At 40.2% G+C, this 17,478-nt stretch overlaps 1 protein-coding gene across 1 annotated transcript in view; it reads right to left on the bottom strand.

Annotated features, from left to right (window-relative positions):
* Window positions 1-6,157, bottom strand: part of LMBRD1 (LMBR1 domain containing 1) — a 110,778-nt gene extending 104,621 nt beyond the window's left edge. Inside the window, exon 1 of the mRNA XM_041761492.1 lies at window positions 5,685-6,157. Coding sequence (XP_041617426.1) covers window positions 5,685-5,762 — 78 coding nt within the window. The 5' untranslated portion in view covers window positions 5,763-6,157. The remainder of the gene's footprint in view (window positions 1-5,684) is intronic.
* Between the last annotated feature and the right edge of the window lie 11,321 nt (window positions 6,158-17,478).

The following is a 17,478-nucleotide window of genomic DNA, read 5'->3' as shown; positions in this document are numbered from 1 at the left end:
TGTGACTATCATAAATAAATAAAAAAAAATCATGAGAATATTTTAATTGGCATAGCAACAAATTAATGAATTAATTTGGAGGAGAGATTATACCTTTATAAAATTGAGACCTCTCTCTAATTATTTAGGTGTTATCTTAAGTTCTACAATGTTTACAATTTTAAGAAAGATCTAGGCTATCTTCATAGTTTTTTTCTTAGGTATTTCGTGCTTTTTATTGATGATAGATTTTTTCATAACGTTTTCTACTTAGTTTTTGCAGATATTTGAGAAATCTAATAAAGTTTTATTGAGGTATAGTTCACATACAATAGAATGAGCACCTATTTTAGTGAACATTTCAGTGAGTTTTGAGAAATTTATATACACATGTAACCACCAGCACAACTGAGATGTCAAATATTTTCATTAACCCTACAAAAATTTTCTTTACTCCCCCCAGTTAATTCCACATGAGCCATAGGCAATTCACAATCTACTTTGTCACAATGGACTCAATTTTTTAGAGTTTTAAGTAAATGTAGTTATATAACATGTACTGTTTCCTTTCTGGCTTCATTTGGTCAGCGAGTTGTTTTTGAGATGCATCCATATTATCCATTCCATTTTATTGCAGAGTAGTATTTCATTGTATGAATATACCACTAACTATTCACTTCTTGATGGATGTTTAGATTGTTTCCAGTTCAGCCATTATAAATAAAGTTGTATGAACTTTTGCATTCAAAAAAATAAATTAATTAATTAATTTAATTAAATTAAATATAAAATAAAATTAAAATTAAAAATAAAATAAAATAAAATAAAATAAAATAAAATAAAATAAAATAAGGGATCCCTGGGTGGCCCAGTGGTTTTAACACCTGCCTTTGGCCCAGGGTGTGATCCTGGAGTCCCAGGATCAAGTCCCACATCAGGCTCCCTGAGTGGAGCCCTGCTTCTTCCTCTGTCTGTGTCTCTGCCTCTCTCTCTGTGTAACTCTCATGAATTAATAAAATAAAATCTTAAAAAAATAAATTAAATAAATAAATAAAAATTAAAAAGCCTGAGGATTCCAATCTGAGCCCAACTTGGGAATCATTGTTGTTTCCTATTTTACTGAACTACAGTTGACATTGACTAATGTTACATTAGTTTCGAGTGTATACCATAGTGATTCCACAACTCTATTCCCTATGCCATGCTCACAAGTATAGCTACCATCTGTCACCATACAACACTATTACAGTGTCCCTGACTCCTATACTGTACCTTTCATCTTCATGTCTTATTCATTCCATAACTGGAAGCCTATACCTCCCACTCCCTTTCACCCATTTTGCTTAACCCTTCCCCTCTGGCTGCCACCAGTTTGTTCCCTATATTTACAGGTCTGTTTCTGGTTTTTTGTTTTGCTTTTTATATCCCACATGTAAGTGCAATCATATAGTATTTGTCTTTCTGTATCTGATTTATTTCACTCTCTAGGTTCATCCATGTTGTGGCAAATGACAATGGAATATTACTTAGCCATAAGAGAGAACCATTGTTTTAAATAAACTCTATTAAGAGCTCTGAGACAAAGGCATTGTTTTGTCCTTTCACTCTTTTCAACAGATACAACTGTTACTTCCTTTGTGGGTATCCTAGTTCAGGAGCCTGTACTGAACTAATACTACCACCTAATTTGTTTCACAGCTTCCAAATTCCCCTACTACAATCAAGACCTAAGAACAGTTCCACCACTGCAGAAAAATCCCCTTTGCCCTGTATATTGAACCCCTCTCTCTACTCTCCACCCTTGACAACCACTATTATACGTTCTTATAGCTTCTGCCTTTTCCAGAATGTCATAATGTATCTATATAGCATATCGTCTTCTGAGTCTGGCTTCTTTCACTTAGCACAATGCATTTTAAATCCATCCAAGTTGTTTCATGTAATTCCTTCACATTACTAACATTTCAACCGGTGTCAGAAGAGTAGGAAAAAATAAAGTGAGAACGGAATGTAGACTTTGGAACCCCGATGTTGGAGGGGAAAAAGACCTAGGTTCAAATTCTGGCTATTTACTAATTTATTTTTGTTTGAGGATACTACTTCTCATAAATTTATACTAATGGATTTGTTTTTGTTTTTAGGTGAATTCACAATTATTTAAAACATTCCTCAAATTATTTTGAAGCCACTGGAAGCTGAGCTTAGCATTCTATCCTTAGCAGGACCTGACACAAAGTATTCAACAAATTTTTTGTTGGATTTCAAAAAGGTCTGCATATCTACAAAGTTCAAAGTGATAGGTTTTACTGCAGAGGCATATGTTTGCCAATAGCAGGCAGACAAGTGGGGAAAGGGAAGCAACCCAGCCAAAATAGTTAAGCCAAATGATCCTGAATTTTTTGATCTCAGGATCCCTTTATACTTTTATACCTTTAAAACTGAAAACCCCAAAGAGCTTTTTGTATTTATGTGAGTTAAATCTATCAGTAGTTACTATATTATAAAATAAACCAAATATCATCATCTATAAAATAGTTAACAAAAATCCTTCATAACAGCTTATAAGGATTAAATAAGATATAAAGAATTTAGCAGTGTCTGGCCACAGTAACTATCAAATAGCAACTGTCATATGAATTGTCATAATATATATCATATGAAACCAAATGTCATGAAATAACATCTTAAGAGCATTTCATAAAAGAAATATATAATTTTGCTAACAATTATAAAGAAAGGTTTAGAACAGGCCCCAGCCCCTCCCAAGAGATTCTAATTTAATTGGTCTAGGCATTAGGATTTTTAAAAACTCCTTAATAGGTTTTGATGAGCAGTCAAGGCTGACAACAGGGGCAGAGGTAGGAATGAAAATAGATAAATGTTTCTTAAACTGATGAGCATATAAACTGCCTGGGATCTTGTTAAACTGCAGATTCTGATTCAGTAGGGCTGGGGTCTTATATTTAATAGTATTTCTAACAAGTTCCCAAGTGACCATTTTGAGTAATAAGAGTAAACTTGCTTTATAGAAATGAAGACTCTTATTTATATAGCAAAGGGAAATGTAATTGAAGATCTTGGGGGACTTAGGTAGAAAGGTTTAGATTTCATAAAAGAAACATATAGTTAGATCACAGGGTTGGAGGACCAAATTTAACCATTTCTCACATGGCAGAAGAAACTAAAGTCCATTCTGTTTCCCCAGGATCACACATGTAGTCAAGCTTACTAGTAGTTCTGATTCTTTAGTAAATTACTGGCAGCAGTTCTCAAAGTGTGAAGTGCTCCAACCCTTAACAGTCTCAGAATCCTTTCTGGGGATTTACAAATTGAAAAGTATGATCATAATACTAAAAAGTCATTTATTTCCCTTTTCACTATGTTGATACTTGCACTCATGCTGCGTAAGTCATTGGTAAAAAACTGGCAAATCAAGCATGAATCAAGACAATGGCAATTTTATTTTTTTCCTGCTGGCAAATTAGGCATGAATCAAGTAGTTGTTCCATTCTTCACCACCACAAAACATCTCAAATGACTGAATGTACAGCAGACATGAGAATCTAGCTCTCTTCTAATCAGTCAGGAATTAAAGAAATCTGCAGAAAATTAAATAGCCCTTATTACTTATTTTCTTCTACTCCAACATCTAGTTTCAAACTCCTTAATTCCCTTCTCACTTTTTTTCCTGCTGTACTATCACCAATTTCAATGCCTTCCCTTCTTCATCTATCCAAAGTCTACCTCAATTTCGCTTTCTTCCAATATTGTTCTCTATTCTCTAAGGTCCTATTTCATTTATAAAATCATACTTTGTTTTTTAGTACTTAAAATACCTGTGGTTTTTTTTTTTTATACCTATTTTAAGAATTTTTGTGCTCAGGGCGCCTAGGTGGTATAGTTAGTTGGTTAAGTATCCCACTCTTGGTTTCAACTATGGTTCTGATCTCAGTCATTGGATCTCTAGCTGGGCATGGAGATCCATGCATTTCTCTCTCTCTCTCTCTGTGCTATACACCCCTGAAGTAAATAAATAAATCTAAAAAAAAAAAAATAAAAGAAAGAAAGAAACTTCGTTTTCCCACCTATCTTCAGGCCCCCTTAAAAGACACTGTTTTGTTTGCATCCTCACACGATTTATTGCACAAATCATATACATTAAGCACTTATTTTTTTTTTAAGATTTATTTATTTATTTATTCAGAGAGAGCGAGATAGAGGCAGAGACACAGGCAGAGGGAGAAGCAGGCTCCATGCAGGAAGCCTGACGCGGGACTCGATCCCAGGGCTCCAGGATCACACCCCGGGCTTCAGGCGGCGCTAAACTGCTGCGCCACTGGGGCTGCTCTACATTAAGCACTTATTAACTGATAACTGCCAAAATATTCCCACTAGACTTTGATACTAGTTACATGCTCATTTGTTCTCTTCTAAACCAAATGAATATATGATGGTCTGCAAAAGCCAGTGAACTCAAGTACCGGACTGAATGGGCTTTGAGGACCAGGGACACCTTTTACTGTTTCCATTTTCTCCATCAACAGGAATAAAGTATGCTGTAGTGCAAAGACACTATTATTTTCTGAGAGTGTGGAGGTGAGAACAGATAACTCTCCATAAGTTTTCATATATATATATATATATATATTTTTTTTTTTCTTTGTAAAGTTTCAACTGAAACATTTACCAGCAAAAGATACTACTTACTACCCAGGTTGCAGACACTGTAGTGGAATCTAACAAGTACCAAGCAGTCTTGATTTCTAAAACCGAAATTAGTGGGTTCTGGGGTTGATTCTGTTTTTGTTTTAGTAAATGCAAAGCAGCAAAATACTTTGGGACACAATGCTACAACCCGACAGGATAAAGACAATGAGCAAAGAGTGAGAATGGGGAGGGGTGGGGAGTGTGGAGAAAAACAAACTCGACCCCCAAATAAAATAAGCTCAAGGGTTTTCGTATTAGGCAAGAGTAAAAACTAGGGCATGTGGACTACTGAAGCCCACGTTTTGATCACTGGATAACCAGGAATTAGATGTCTGGGAAAGAAAGCACCTGAGGTCCGACACGTTGTAGTAGGATACACTCTGATATTGGCAGTAAAGAGGGCTACAGCTCTTCCCTGCACAGGTTTCTACATCTAACAAGAAAGCCTGGGAAGGAACGTGAAACCTGGAAGTCAGAACGAGCACCCCACGTCATCAAGGCAGAATCGCACAATGGGTAGAGAAGGTTGGAGATTCAGGAACCGCAAGGGTAGGGACCACCGACACACGCATTCAGAGCAGCTCGGAGGCCCCTTCCACCCAGACCCAGGCCAGGGCCGGCCGAACTTGCACAGGTCGGGCGCTGTGGCCCGCGCCTTGGGGACCCAAGCCCACGTCTCCCTTCTCAACCCCGAGGGTCCCCTCCGTCCCGGCGCCCTCGTCAGGGACAAGGGCAAGAGCGCTGAGAACGGAAACCTGCACCCCGAGCCGCCGTGCGGGAGAGGCCAGCAAGGGCGGCCGGAACCACCGCCTCCTCTCCCCGCGCGGAGCGCAGCCCCCCGGCCGGGGACAGACGGGCCCCCCCGCCACCGTCCAAACTAAACGGGGGGCGGGGCGGGACGAAGAGGGTGTCCCGGCCCCGAAGGCCAGCTCCAGGGCCGGCCCCTCCCTCTCTTCCTCCAGTCCCAACACCGGGGAAACTACGAGCACCTCCCCTACCAGCAGTAAGAGGCCGAATATGCACCAGCCGATCACCAGCTCCGCCGAAGCCGCGCCGGCCGAAGCCGACGCCGCCATCTTCACTTCCGGCCCGGACTCCTGGGGCAGCGGGGGTGGGGAAAGGGGAGGGGGAAAGGGGAAAGAGCGCGCCGGACGCGGCGCCCGAGCACCCTAAAGGTTAAAGGGGCGGAGGGGGCGGAGCAAGTAGTTGCCAAGGAGACCGGCCCTCGAGCGTCCCCTGGCGTGGAGCCGGGCGGGGGCGGGGCGCGCCCGGGCGCCGTGACGTCACCACGCTGCCCGCTCCGGGGCTCCGCGGGCGCTAGGAAGGCTTCGCGCGGTGGCGGTGAGTTGCTGCACCGCAGCCTTCTCGGGGTTAACTGACTTGGGCCTGAGCTGATGGCCTGGAAACGCGAGGAGACTCCACAGGGCCTGGGTTGCGTTTTTCCCAGAGATTCGCGCCGACATTAAGGAGCTCCGACTTCCACCTGGAAAGGAAGCCTGGCCCTGGTGTCCTAGGGAATGGGCCCTGTAACTAGCAGAGCCCCCGAGGTCGCCGAACGGCTATGATGAAAAAGTTTGCCTGGTGCCCAGGGACTTTCTGATTGGCCAGCAGTGAGGCCCGGCCTGAGTCACTCGTTGGCCGGATGCTGCCCTATCACATGATGCCGTGGCCTTTCTGTTTAGTTCTACACCTACCTGCGAATTTCAGTAATGACGTTGTGAACACATTGATGGCGAAACTGCAGGCTCTCCTAGAATTCATAAGTTAACAAAGGCGTGCGGTAGGCCCTAGTGAGGCAAAGGGATGGATAGTTCCTGGGATAGCTTGCCTGGGTTCCCTGGAGTGGGGTTACGTAATTTAACCACTAAATGGAAGAAGCGTGACTTGTAAGAGAGAGCAGGAGCAAGGGGGAGAGGTAGAGGGAGAAGCAGACTCCCCGCTGAGCAGGGAGCCAGGCCAAAGGCAGATGCTTAAGGGACTGAGCCACCCGGGCGTCTCCCTGTCATCTCTTTACAATGCATCATGTGGTGATAAATTATCCCCCGCCTAAGACCTACTTCTAGCTGAATCCTGATGTCAGGAAGAAGGGAAAAGGAAAGAAGGAAATAGAGGACAGAACGGTTTTAACATGAATTAGTGCCATCATAACCTGGCTTCACGCTCTCTGGATCCACATATGTTTGCTCATGAATTTCTTCTGTGGGACATTGATTTCTCTGGAAATCTATGGTTTCCTTAAAGTGAATAGAGACATTTCTGTTTCAAGTGGTCATTTAAATTCCTTCACCAGTTCTCAGGTATAGGGTAGTACTCCTTTGTTTGTTTGTTTCAAGATTTTATTTTTAAGTAATCTTTGCACCCAATGTAGGGCTCAAAGGTCAAGAGTAGCACACTCTACCGACTGAACCAGCCAGGCACCCCTGTGGTATTCTTCTGCCTCTTCATGCTAGTCTCCTTATCCTTTCCTAGGGGCTCACTTGGCTTGAAGGAAAGGTCTAAGACAACCCCAGGCCAGTTCTCTCCCTTTCCTCCACGGCCCAAACCCTCTCTATAGGAAATGATTCTGCATACCTTGCATTACTACCTTTGGAAGCACAGGCCAATCTCAGGGTTGCTGCAGTCTCCTATTTCTACCATCAAAGCAATCAGCTGTTCCTGGATATCCCAAAAGGAGTCAGTCTGCCCTCCAGTTTGCTGCAGTTTTCCCAGGCCTGAATCAAGTACCAGCCCTCTGTATCTCCCCATTGCAGACACCATGTTTCAAATTCTCCCAGTGGTTCCCTTGAGGCCTCCCTTATTAGTCTAAGGGTTAGTTAGAAACATGAGAACATCCTAGCCTGATGTTTCCCTTCCCCCAAACGCACACTATCCCTTGGGGTTAAAGGTGGAAATCCACAAACCAGGAAAATCCTCATGAAAGAAATCTCTTCAAAACAAAAAAGAAAAAGAAAGAAAGAAATCTTTTCAATTTTTCTTCTCCCCACTCTAATCCATTTCCTAACATTTTATTTATTTGGCTGAGGGGTTCAAGAGTTGTAAAATAATTTCTTTTCATAACCCTTTTTAATTCTGCCTATGAAGGAGAATTCATGGCTAGGAGAGAGACAAAGAATTAAAGACTATAATCTTTCTTACCACTTAAATTTTATGTGAAATTGGAGTTTTTAGCAAGACCAAACTGAACCTTTTAAATACCTGCTGTACTGTCCATTTAATTAAGCCCATTTAATAAACTGCTTTAGCTTTTTTGTTGACTCTGAATGCCTAAGTATTGGGGTCCTATTATGCAGTTGCTTGATTTTCAAGTAGAAAAAAATTTACAAACCTGTGTTGCTGATAATTGTGACTAGTTACAATGGAATAGTAATAGTTTGAATCAGGAAAATTAGGAGAGAAAAGAAAGAGAATATGAGGCATCTGAACAGGTAGAGATGGGAGTATCAACCTGTCTCTCCATTCTTCAGCTTAGTCAGGATGTACTATTCATTTCACATACAGACCAGGCCAGCAAGGATGAAACACATTCTTCTAGATGACATTCTTAAATCCAAGAAGCCTCTAATTATACACCAGAGCTCTGTAAAAATAATAATCTTTATTGGTTGTTTATAATTATAAAAGAACGATTACTCACTTATAAAAATTCCAAGCACAGAGCAGCCCCGGTGGTGCAGTGGTTTAGCGCCGCCTCCAGCCCAGGGCCTGATCCTGGAGACCAGGGATTGAGTCCCACGTCGGGCTCCCTGCGTGGAGCCTGCTTCTCCTTCCGCCTCTCGCTCGCTCTGTATCTCTCATGAGTAAATAAAATAAAATCTTTAAAAATAAATAAATAAATAATAATAAAAATTCCAAGAATGTATAATTTAGAAACTGAAAAGATCCTAATAAATTAACACAGTTCTCCTCACACCAAGATGCTTGCCTTTAAGAGCTTCAAAGATTTCTGTGTGCAAGTTCTAATATATTCCATGAGGATGTAGAAAACCAACAGATAATCCTTTTCTGCTCCCCCTGTCCTATAGACTGAATATTTGTGTCACACACCCACAAATTCATATGTTCAATCCTAAAACCCATGGTGATGGTATTTGTTGATAGTGCCTTTAAGAGGCACTTGGGTCATGAGGGTGGAGCCCTCATGAATGGTTAGTGCCTTTATGGAAAAAAGACCTCAGAGAGCTCCCTTGCCCCTTCCACCATATCAAGTTACAGTGAGAAGATAGTACCTATGAACCAGGAAACAGGCCCCAGCCAGGTACTGAATCGGTTGGCACCTTGCTCTTGGACTTCCTAAGTCTCCAGAACTATAAAAAATAAATTTCTGTTGTTTATAAAGTCACCCTTTTATGGCATTTTTGTTATAGCTGCCTAAAGAGACTAAGACACCTGGCATTACTAAAGAATGCCCTTGCACCCCCGACCAGCAACTCTTAGGAAGGTACTATGGACTCTTCCATTTTTAAAAAGATGTATTTATTCATTTGAGAGAGAGAGAGAGAGAGAGAGAGAGAGAGCAAGGAAAGGGGCAGAGGGGGAGAGAGAGAGAGGATCCCAAGCAGACTCCATGCTGAGTGTGGAGCCCAACGAGGGGTAAATCCCAGGACCTTGAGATCCTGACCCGAGCCAAAACCAAGAGTTAGATGCTTAACTGACTGAGCCACCCAGGCACCCTGACTCTGTTCTATTTTAAGTTCAAAGAAATGGTTATGTAGAGCCCATCACTCCTGAGGGATTTAATAAGAGGACACATTGCAGAAAACCTATCAAAACCTACCCACATTGACTATATTTAGAGGGCTAGAGACCTCTGGAGGAAAGCAACATTTGCAAGAGAGCAAGTATCCTCTCCTCATTCTTCTGTTCTTCAGCCTTTGAGTTGTCCTCCTCCCCTAAAGCCAGTAAGAGGGGAACACACAAGAGAATCACCCATGTGGTTAGAGGGTGTGACCTGAATTTTGGGAGAGGCCCAGGGTCTTGCTGCAAGTGCTGAGAGTGGCTGACTCACAGAGGTACCTGGTGCTGAGCTAGCAAAGAAACCTGTGCTGGGAGTATCTTGGTGTAGAAAGAGTGTGTAGATTATCTCCTTCCCATCCTTCCTCCCAACCCCACCCTACAAATGCCCATTCAATTCATACAGAAGGCTTTGGTAGATAGCCCCTGAGAACCACCCTATCTATGTGCCTATTCCTGTGGACACATTCAGCACCCTCTATTAAAAGGGGCTTTTCTTTTTTTTTTAATTTTTAATTTTAATTTTTGTTTGTTTGTTTTGGAGGAGAGCTTACTAAGAATTCTCTCAGCCTAGACCCAGAAACATGTGGACAGCAAAAAGTTGGAGGAAAGCCCCAAGTGGGACAGGCGGTGATGACCTACAGAAAGGTTACCTTGTTACCAAAACTGGAAAAAGATGGAATGGAATATAGAAAACCACAGTGAACACAGATGCCAAAACTGCCAACAAAAGAACTCATGAAAGGATAATCACTCCTAACTCCAGGTTAGGTTATGATCAAGTGACACAGGCTAGGAGGTGAAATTTATAAAAAGGATCTTAACATAGGAAATGGTAGAAACAGCAAAAAGAAAACTGAACATTTTAATTTATTAAGAGGAAAAAGTAAGACTGGGAGAATAATTTATGTCAATGAGACAAAAAGGAGGTAGAGAATAAAGTAAGAAAGTAGGACATAGAGGCCTAATGAAGACTAGAACTAGAGGGTAGATGAGACAGAAAGTTCAGGGTCTGGCAAAGGGGTCAGTCATTAATCTCAAAAAGTTCCATCATCAAGCTAACCACCCAATGGGAAGTATACAAGCTGATGAAGCAGTTTGCACTCTGAAATTACACTTAGACCACAGCAAAGTCTAGTTATGCATCCAAGTTAACTGTGTGTATTATACAACCAGATGTTAACTTGTGTTTTCTTTTTGAAATAGCTGATTTTTATACATCATCTTTCTCTTATTTTTTTTACCTTGTTGAAAATTTAAAATATTGAACTTTCTGTCCAAATAAGATACTTGAAAAGTCTTAAAATTTCTCTTTCTGTCATGTTGTCTGTGCTTCTCTTGCTAACCAATAATCCTTCTGATTGACAAATTCTTTCCTTAGCTTGTTTAATACCTCAGTCAGGTTACAGTTAAGCCTTGTTGGCCTCAGATCCTAGTGACTTTGCACGTGTCGGGCCTGATCCATTATGTGTTGATTTAGAATTTAACTCTCTGTTCTGCTCCATGTACTGCCTACACTTAATCTTCTGTCAAAAGGATTTAACAGTGATCTTGAGTGAACATTACTGTGGGCCTGAGAAGGTCTGAGCAAACCTTTCTTTCCTATTACTGCATTATCTCCTCCCCGCCCCCCAATCTTTCTACTGTCATCCAACTGAATTGGTCATTGAAACCCTGAGAAGTTTCTTCTTTTCTCTGTGAAAGTACTGAAAGTGTGTTTCAGAGGGAATTGGCACATATGTGTGGAGAGGTCTATTTGGTTCTACTAGAATATTTGCTCATTTGTATATAATTCTGTGGGGAGCCAGAGGGTTTTGCACAAGAGCCAATCCATGAAAAATGCTCATGGGCTACATTGGTTCATTCAAAATCAAAATAGCTTTTATTGAGCCCCAAAGTATAAGGTATATTCAAAAGTATAGTTCATCTGTTTTCGTTGTATAGAAAATAACACTGAAATGTTAATATCTGGTGTTTCTGATTTGTGGTCGCAGAGGCAATTTTCCAATTTGTCATCCTAAAATTAGATTGCACACAGTATCATAATGTGAATTGTAAAATTCACATCTCCATATTTCTGCAATTATAAACTCTTAATGGATAACATCTATATACATCCAGTGGAACAAACATTCCCATATGAACTGGTGATGCATGTTAGTTTTCTTCTTAAGATTTTTCTTCTGGCTATGAAATAAATTATTTAAACATAGTCTAGACATGCTAAAATGTCACTTAATACATCCAAGTGTTTTTCATTGTGCCAATTTCTAAATCCGCTGTTTATTTACTTTAAGATATAAAAAGTTAAGTTTGCATATACAACTCAAAATAAGGTAATGTCAAAGACAGTTTGTAATATGAGTAAAAGTTACAATAGAAACTGATTTTTAATTTATAGTTAAAATCCATAGCATGCTCAATAATTTTAATAAACAATGCATTTTTTATTTGTAACATATGTTGAACTTTTTTCTAACAATGGGGTTCCTCTCTTGACTCCAACATCTATTCTCATACTTTGTATGGTTCTGCTTGCTTCACTTCTGGACAGTTTCTCAACTTATATTTAAAATCAAATGGAGGGATCCCTGGGTGGCGCAGTGGTTTGGCGCCTGCCTTTGGCCCAGGGCGCGATCCTGGAGACCCGGGATCGAATCCCACATCAGGCTCCCAGTGCATGGAGCCTGCTTCTCCCTCTACCTATGTCTCTGCCTCTCACTCTTTCTCTCTCTGTGACTATCATAAATAAATTTAAAAAATTAAAGAAAAAAATTTTAAAATCAAATGGAATTTTTGGAGTTAAATTCCCAAGTGTTAATAATTTATAAGTCATAAAATTTTGTGAAACCAATTGTTATTATTAGAATTTACAGAGCTAAAGTAGCTCAGGTCTAGATAGCTATATCTGTAGCACAATATGAATGAATTTTAAGTTGATCTTTTAAGTTTTTAAACAATTGATAAAGACATTTAACCTTATGTTTTTGTTGCCAAATAGTCACTGTAAATCCTTCTATTGTTTTTTAATGTTATAAAGTAGGGATTTTTTTTTTAATTTACTTATTCATGAGAGACACACAGAGAAAGGCAGAGACATAGGCAGGGGGAGAAGCAGATTTCCTGTGAGGGGAGCCTGATGTGGGACTGGATCCCCAGGATCACAACCTGAGCCAAAGGCAGACGCTCAACCACTGAGCCACATACGTGCCCCAAAGTGGGGAATTTTGATCACTATGTCCAAATTCTTTTTGAAAAATATTTTAATTAAAAATATGAAATATATTCATTGAAGTTTAGAAAGCTTCCAGGAGGAGGTAACACTGGATCAGGTTTTAAAGGATGAAAATGGATTTATCAACACAGACACAATGGGAGAACACCGTGTGGACATGAGGGCAGAGATTGAACTAATGTGTCTATAAGCCAAGGAACACCAAAGATTGCTAGCAACTGCCATAAGCTGGAAGAGAGGCATAGAACAGATCTTTCCCCAGAGCCTTGGAGGGAGCATAACCCTGCTGCCACCTTGATTTTGGACTTTTGGCTTCCAGAACCATTAGAGACTAATAAGAGTTTTTCAAACAGACAAGGAGAAGAGTGAGCAAAGATTCCATCAAGAGAATAGCATGTATAAAGACACAGAGCATGAGACACCATATTCAGTATTACTTGAGCAATCAGTGTGAGGGGAGAGGAATTAGACATTTGAGAGACTGGTCAGGAGAGGATGTATATTCCCCACTAAGAAACTTGGGCTTCATCTTATAGTCAGCAAGGACCCATGAAATGTTCTAAGCAGAGAGAATATAATAAGACTTGCATTTTGGAAAGGTCCCCTTAGGATAATCTGAATGCTGAGTTGGAGATGGAGCATACTGGAAGGAGAGTTTATTTCTGTTAAGATACTGTCACCATAGTCAAGACAAAAGATGATGAAAGCTAAACAGGCTGTCAACATGAAAGCAGAAGATAGATTTATGAGATTGTAATGAAGATTTATTTCCAAGACCTGAAGTCTAAGTGTGAAAGGTGAAGAGAGAGAGAGAGATTTATTGGGAGGAATTGGTTTATGCAATTATGGGGGCTGGCTAGGCAAGTGGGAACTCCATAGAGCAGGCCACCAGAAAACACAGGCTAAAAACTCTCAGGCAGGACCTGACATTGGCACTTCAGAGGCAGAATATCCTCTTTCTCATGGGAACCTCAGTTCGGCTCTGAAGGCCTTTTAACTGATTGGATCAAACCAATCCAGGTTATGGAAAATAATCTTGTTTACTGAATCAGCTGTAGATGTTAAATCACACCTAGGAAATATCTGCACAGCAACATCACTGCTGGTTCTCAATTGAGAAATGTGGAGAAGGACGGGGGCCACTAATTAGGATAGGGAACACATGAAGAGGATCCTAAAATGCAGGAGATTCTAAGACACGCTTTTCTTCTTTACGTTTTTTTTTTTCTTTTTTTAAAGATTTTATTTATTTATTCATGAGAGACACACACACAGAGGCAGAGACACAGGAAGAAGGAGAAGCAGGCTCCATGCAGGGAACCAGATGTGGGACTGGACCCTGAATCTCCAGGATCACGCCCTGGGCTGAAGGCAGCGCTAAACCGCTGAGTCATCCGGGCTGCCCTCTTCTTTACGTTTTAATGCCTCTGAAGTTAGGATGCATCTTGCAATTGATGAGATCTTACTACTTTAATTGGAATCTCTTCCTTAGTATTTTATAAAATGATGGTATGCCTTACAATCAATGATACCTTAGATTGAAGGAAAGGACGTAATGGATTTGATTTGGTGTCTTGAATTTGAAGTACCTGAGGGACATGGATCACTCTAGTTCATAGAGCACATAGGTAGGAAACAATGAAACCCAGCTATGAGGCTCGCCATAGAGATAGGACTTCTAGAGTCATCTTTACTCAAGTGAAAGTTGAAGCAATGGAAATAGATAAAATCCCTAGGGAAAGCAGATGGCATGAGAAGAGCTGAATAGGCAACTGTAAAGAACTCAAAATTTTAAAGAAAAAAAAAAGAAATGAGTCAGAAAAAAATTCAGAAAATGACATAAAAGCAAAGTGAGAAGATAATTTTTACAAGCTATGAGGAGATATCAATGTCAAATGCAGTGAAAGGACAAGTACCCACTGAGTATATAGCAAGATGAGGGCCACTAACAACTTTTAAAATGACCGGCAGAGTCTTGAAGAAGCAGCCAGGTGCACTGGACTAAGGAATGAAGGAGAATTGGGACAGCAGAGGTCAGAAATGTGAACATTTCTTTAAGGAAGCTTGACTAAGGAGGATGGGACAATGAAAAAAATATGAAGAGAATGAGATCGAAGGCGATTTTGTTACAAGTGACTCAGTCTTGAACTTGTTTCTAAGATAAATAGTAAAGACAAGAGCCACAGCACATCAGTCTAAATTTGGTTATAAGATCATCTTACTGACAACTTGAACTCTGAAGAAATGAGGTAGTCAGGTGAAAGGAAGGAGATGAGTCAATCACCCAGGATCCTGGCAGAAAAAAAAAAAAAAAAAAACAAACAAAGATTAGAGCCAAAAGAGGTGATTCAAGACAGGTCAATGACTGAGCTATTTACAAAAGTGTGAACAGGATAAAGTTAAACTAACCCTAAGATTGGTAACAGCAGGAAGCCAGTACCACTCCTAAAAGGATAAAACAAGAAGTTACTGAAATCTGGCAAGACCTGTAAACTTATTAGGAAAGAACTGCATAGCAGCCATTGTCAACCCAAAGTTCCTTAGAGTGAGAGCCATGGGGGATAAATGCCCTGAATTCTCTCTCCTCCCATCCTGCCACTGCATTCTTCAGATGAACTTAAGAAGTCAAAGGGCAAGGGAGTCCATTTGATGGAAAGCATAATAATCAGCTTCCTTGGATATTCAGCAGGGTGGAGAAGAGTAGAGAATGGATCTGGAGGAGCAAATGGAAAACAATGAACAGAAAAGGAAGGGCTTGTCCAAATGGCAGTTAAGACCCAAGACAATAGAACTCTTCGTAAAGACAAAGAGAGCATTTTCTACAGATTCTATGATGTATTCTAGCAGTAGTGACAACAAAGACTATTCTAACTTTTGCCAAGTTAATGAGAAACTGATATTTCTAAATAAGAAAAGGCCCAGCATCCTTGTCTTAATTAATACCCATTGTTCACTTTGTATTGAAAACAACCAATGATAACTATGGTTTTAAAAAGATTCTAATTCTTTGCAGGATTACAAAAATATTCACATGTTTCATCTTTTCATAAAAGCTGTTTTTACAGCTTTCCAATTAGGAGGATGATTCTTTTTTTAAAAAATTTGAATAAATTGATGTTTAAAAAAATAACTACCACTGGTAACTTTAGCCCCCCCCCCAAAAAAAAGAACAATATTAAACTTTTCTTTAGGTTTTTGTATCTATTTTTGTGCCAACACCATACTGTTTTGATTACTACAGCTTTGTATAACTTGAAATCTGGAATAGTGATACCTTCAATTTTGTTTTCTTTTTCAAGATAGCTTTGGCTACTCGGAGGTCTTTTGTGGTTCCAAACAAATTTTAGGTTTGAATGTTCTAGTTCTGTGAAAAATTGTTGGTATTTTGATGGAGATTGCATTGAATAGATCAATGGTACAGAATTGAAAGCCCAGAAATAAACCAATGATTATAGGGTTAATTAATCTTTGACAGAAGAGGGAAGAATATGCAAGGGAAAAAGGACGTCTCTTCAGTAAATGAGGTTGGGAAACTGGACAGCTATGTGAAAAAATATGAACTGGACCATTTTCTTATACCATATACCATAAACTCAAAATGGATTAAGGATCCAAATATGAGACCTGAAACCATAAAAATCCTAAAAGAGAGCACAGGCAGTAACTTCTTTGACATAGAACATTTTTCTAGGTATCTCTGAGACAAGGGAAACAAGCAAAAATAAACTATTGGGACCACATCAAAATAAAAACCTTCTACTCACCCAAGGAAACCATCAATAAAACTAAAAGACAACCTACTAAGCCAGAGAAGATGCTTGCAAGTGATGTGTCTGATAAAGGGTTAGTTTTCAAAATATATAAAGAACTTAGACAACTCAACACCAAATAACCCAATTAAAAATGGGCAAAAACATAAACAGACATTTCTCCAAAGAAGGCATGTACAGATGGCCAACAGATAAATGAAAAGACACTCAACACCACTAGTCATCAGAGAAATACAAATCAAAACTGACATGGTTTGGGGATCCCTGGGTGGCGCAGCGGTTTAGCACCTGCCTTTGGCCCAGGGCGCGATCCTGGAGACCCGGGATTGAATCCCACGTTGCGCTCCCGATGCATGGAGCCTGCTTCTCCCTCTGCCTGTGTCTCTGCCTCTCTGTCTCTCTCTCTCTCTCTGTGATGACTATCATAAATAAATAAAAATTTTTTAAAAATCTGTTTTATAAAAAAAACAAACAAACAAAACTGACATGGTTTGAAGTGGTGATGCTTGGAGCCAATAATCAAGAAAGAATTCTTGAGAGGTCTCGGGTGCAAAAAGGTGATTTTTATTTTTGTTTTGAGAGAGAGCGTAAGCGGGGAAAGGAGCAGAGGCAGAGAGAGAATCTCAAGCAGACTCCGTGCTAAGTGTGGAGCTGGACTTGGGGCTCAATCTCATGATCCTGAGATCATGACCTCAGGTTGGATATTTAACTGGCTGAGCCACCCAGGTGCCCCACAAAAAGGAAATTTTATTAAAGCACTGGGACAGGTCAGAAAGAGCTGCACTGAGGTTTTGAAGAGTGGCTGATGAGTTAGGAGGAGGTTAAGGATAGCACAAACCCCCAAGGTATTTTGGAAAAAAGATTTCCAGGACCTTAAGGGGGCTAGCTATTGCTAGGAAAGGTCATTTATTATTGTCTAGTAAAAACTCAGTCATGAGGCCCTTCAGATGTATATAAGTGGGCCATATGCTTGGGGGATGATTGCTAACATGTATCTCGGGGCATAGAGATAAAGGAAGTTTGCAAAGGAATTTTTATACATTAAAGTAGACTTAC

This window comes from Vulpes lagopus, chromosome 1, assembly GCF_018345385.1.
Source record: "Vulpes lagopus strain Blue_001 chromosome 1, ASM1834538v1, whole genome shotgun sequence".
Lineage (NCBI taxonomy): Eukaryota > Metazoa > Chordata > Mammalia > Carnivora > Canidae > Vulpes > Vulpes lagopus.
Note: the sequence above shows the minus strand (reverse complement) of the source record. Positions and strands in the feature narration are given on the sequence as shown.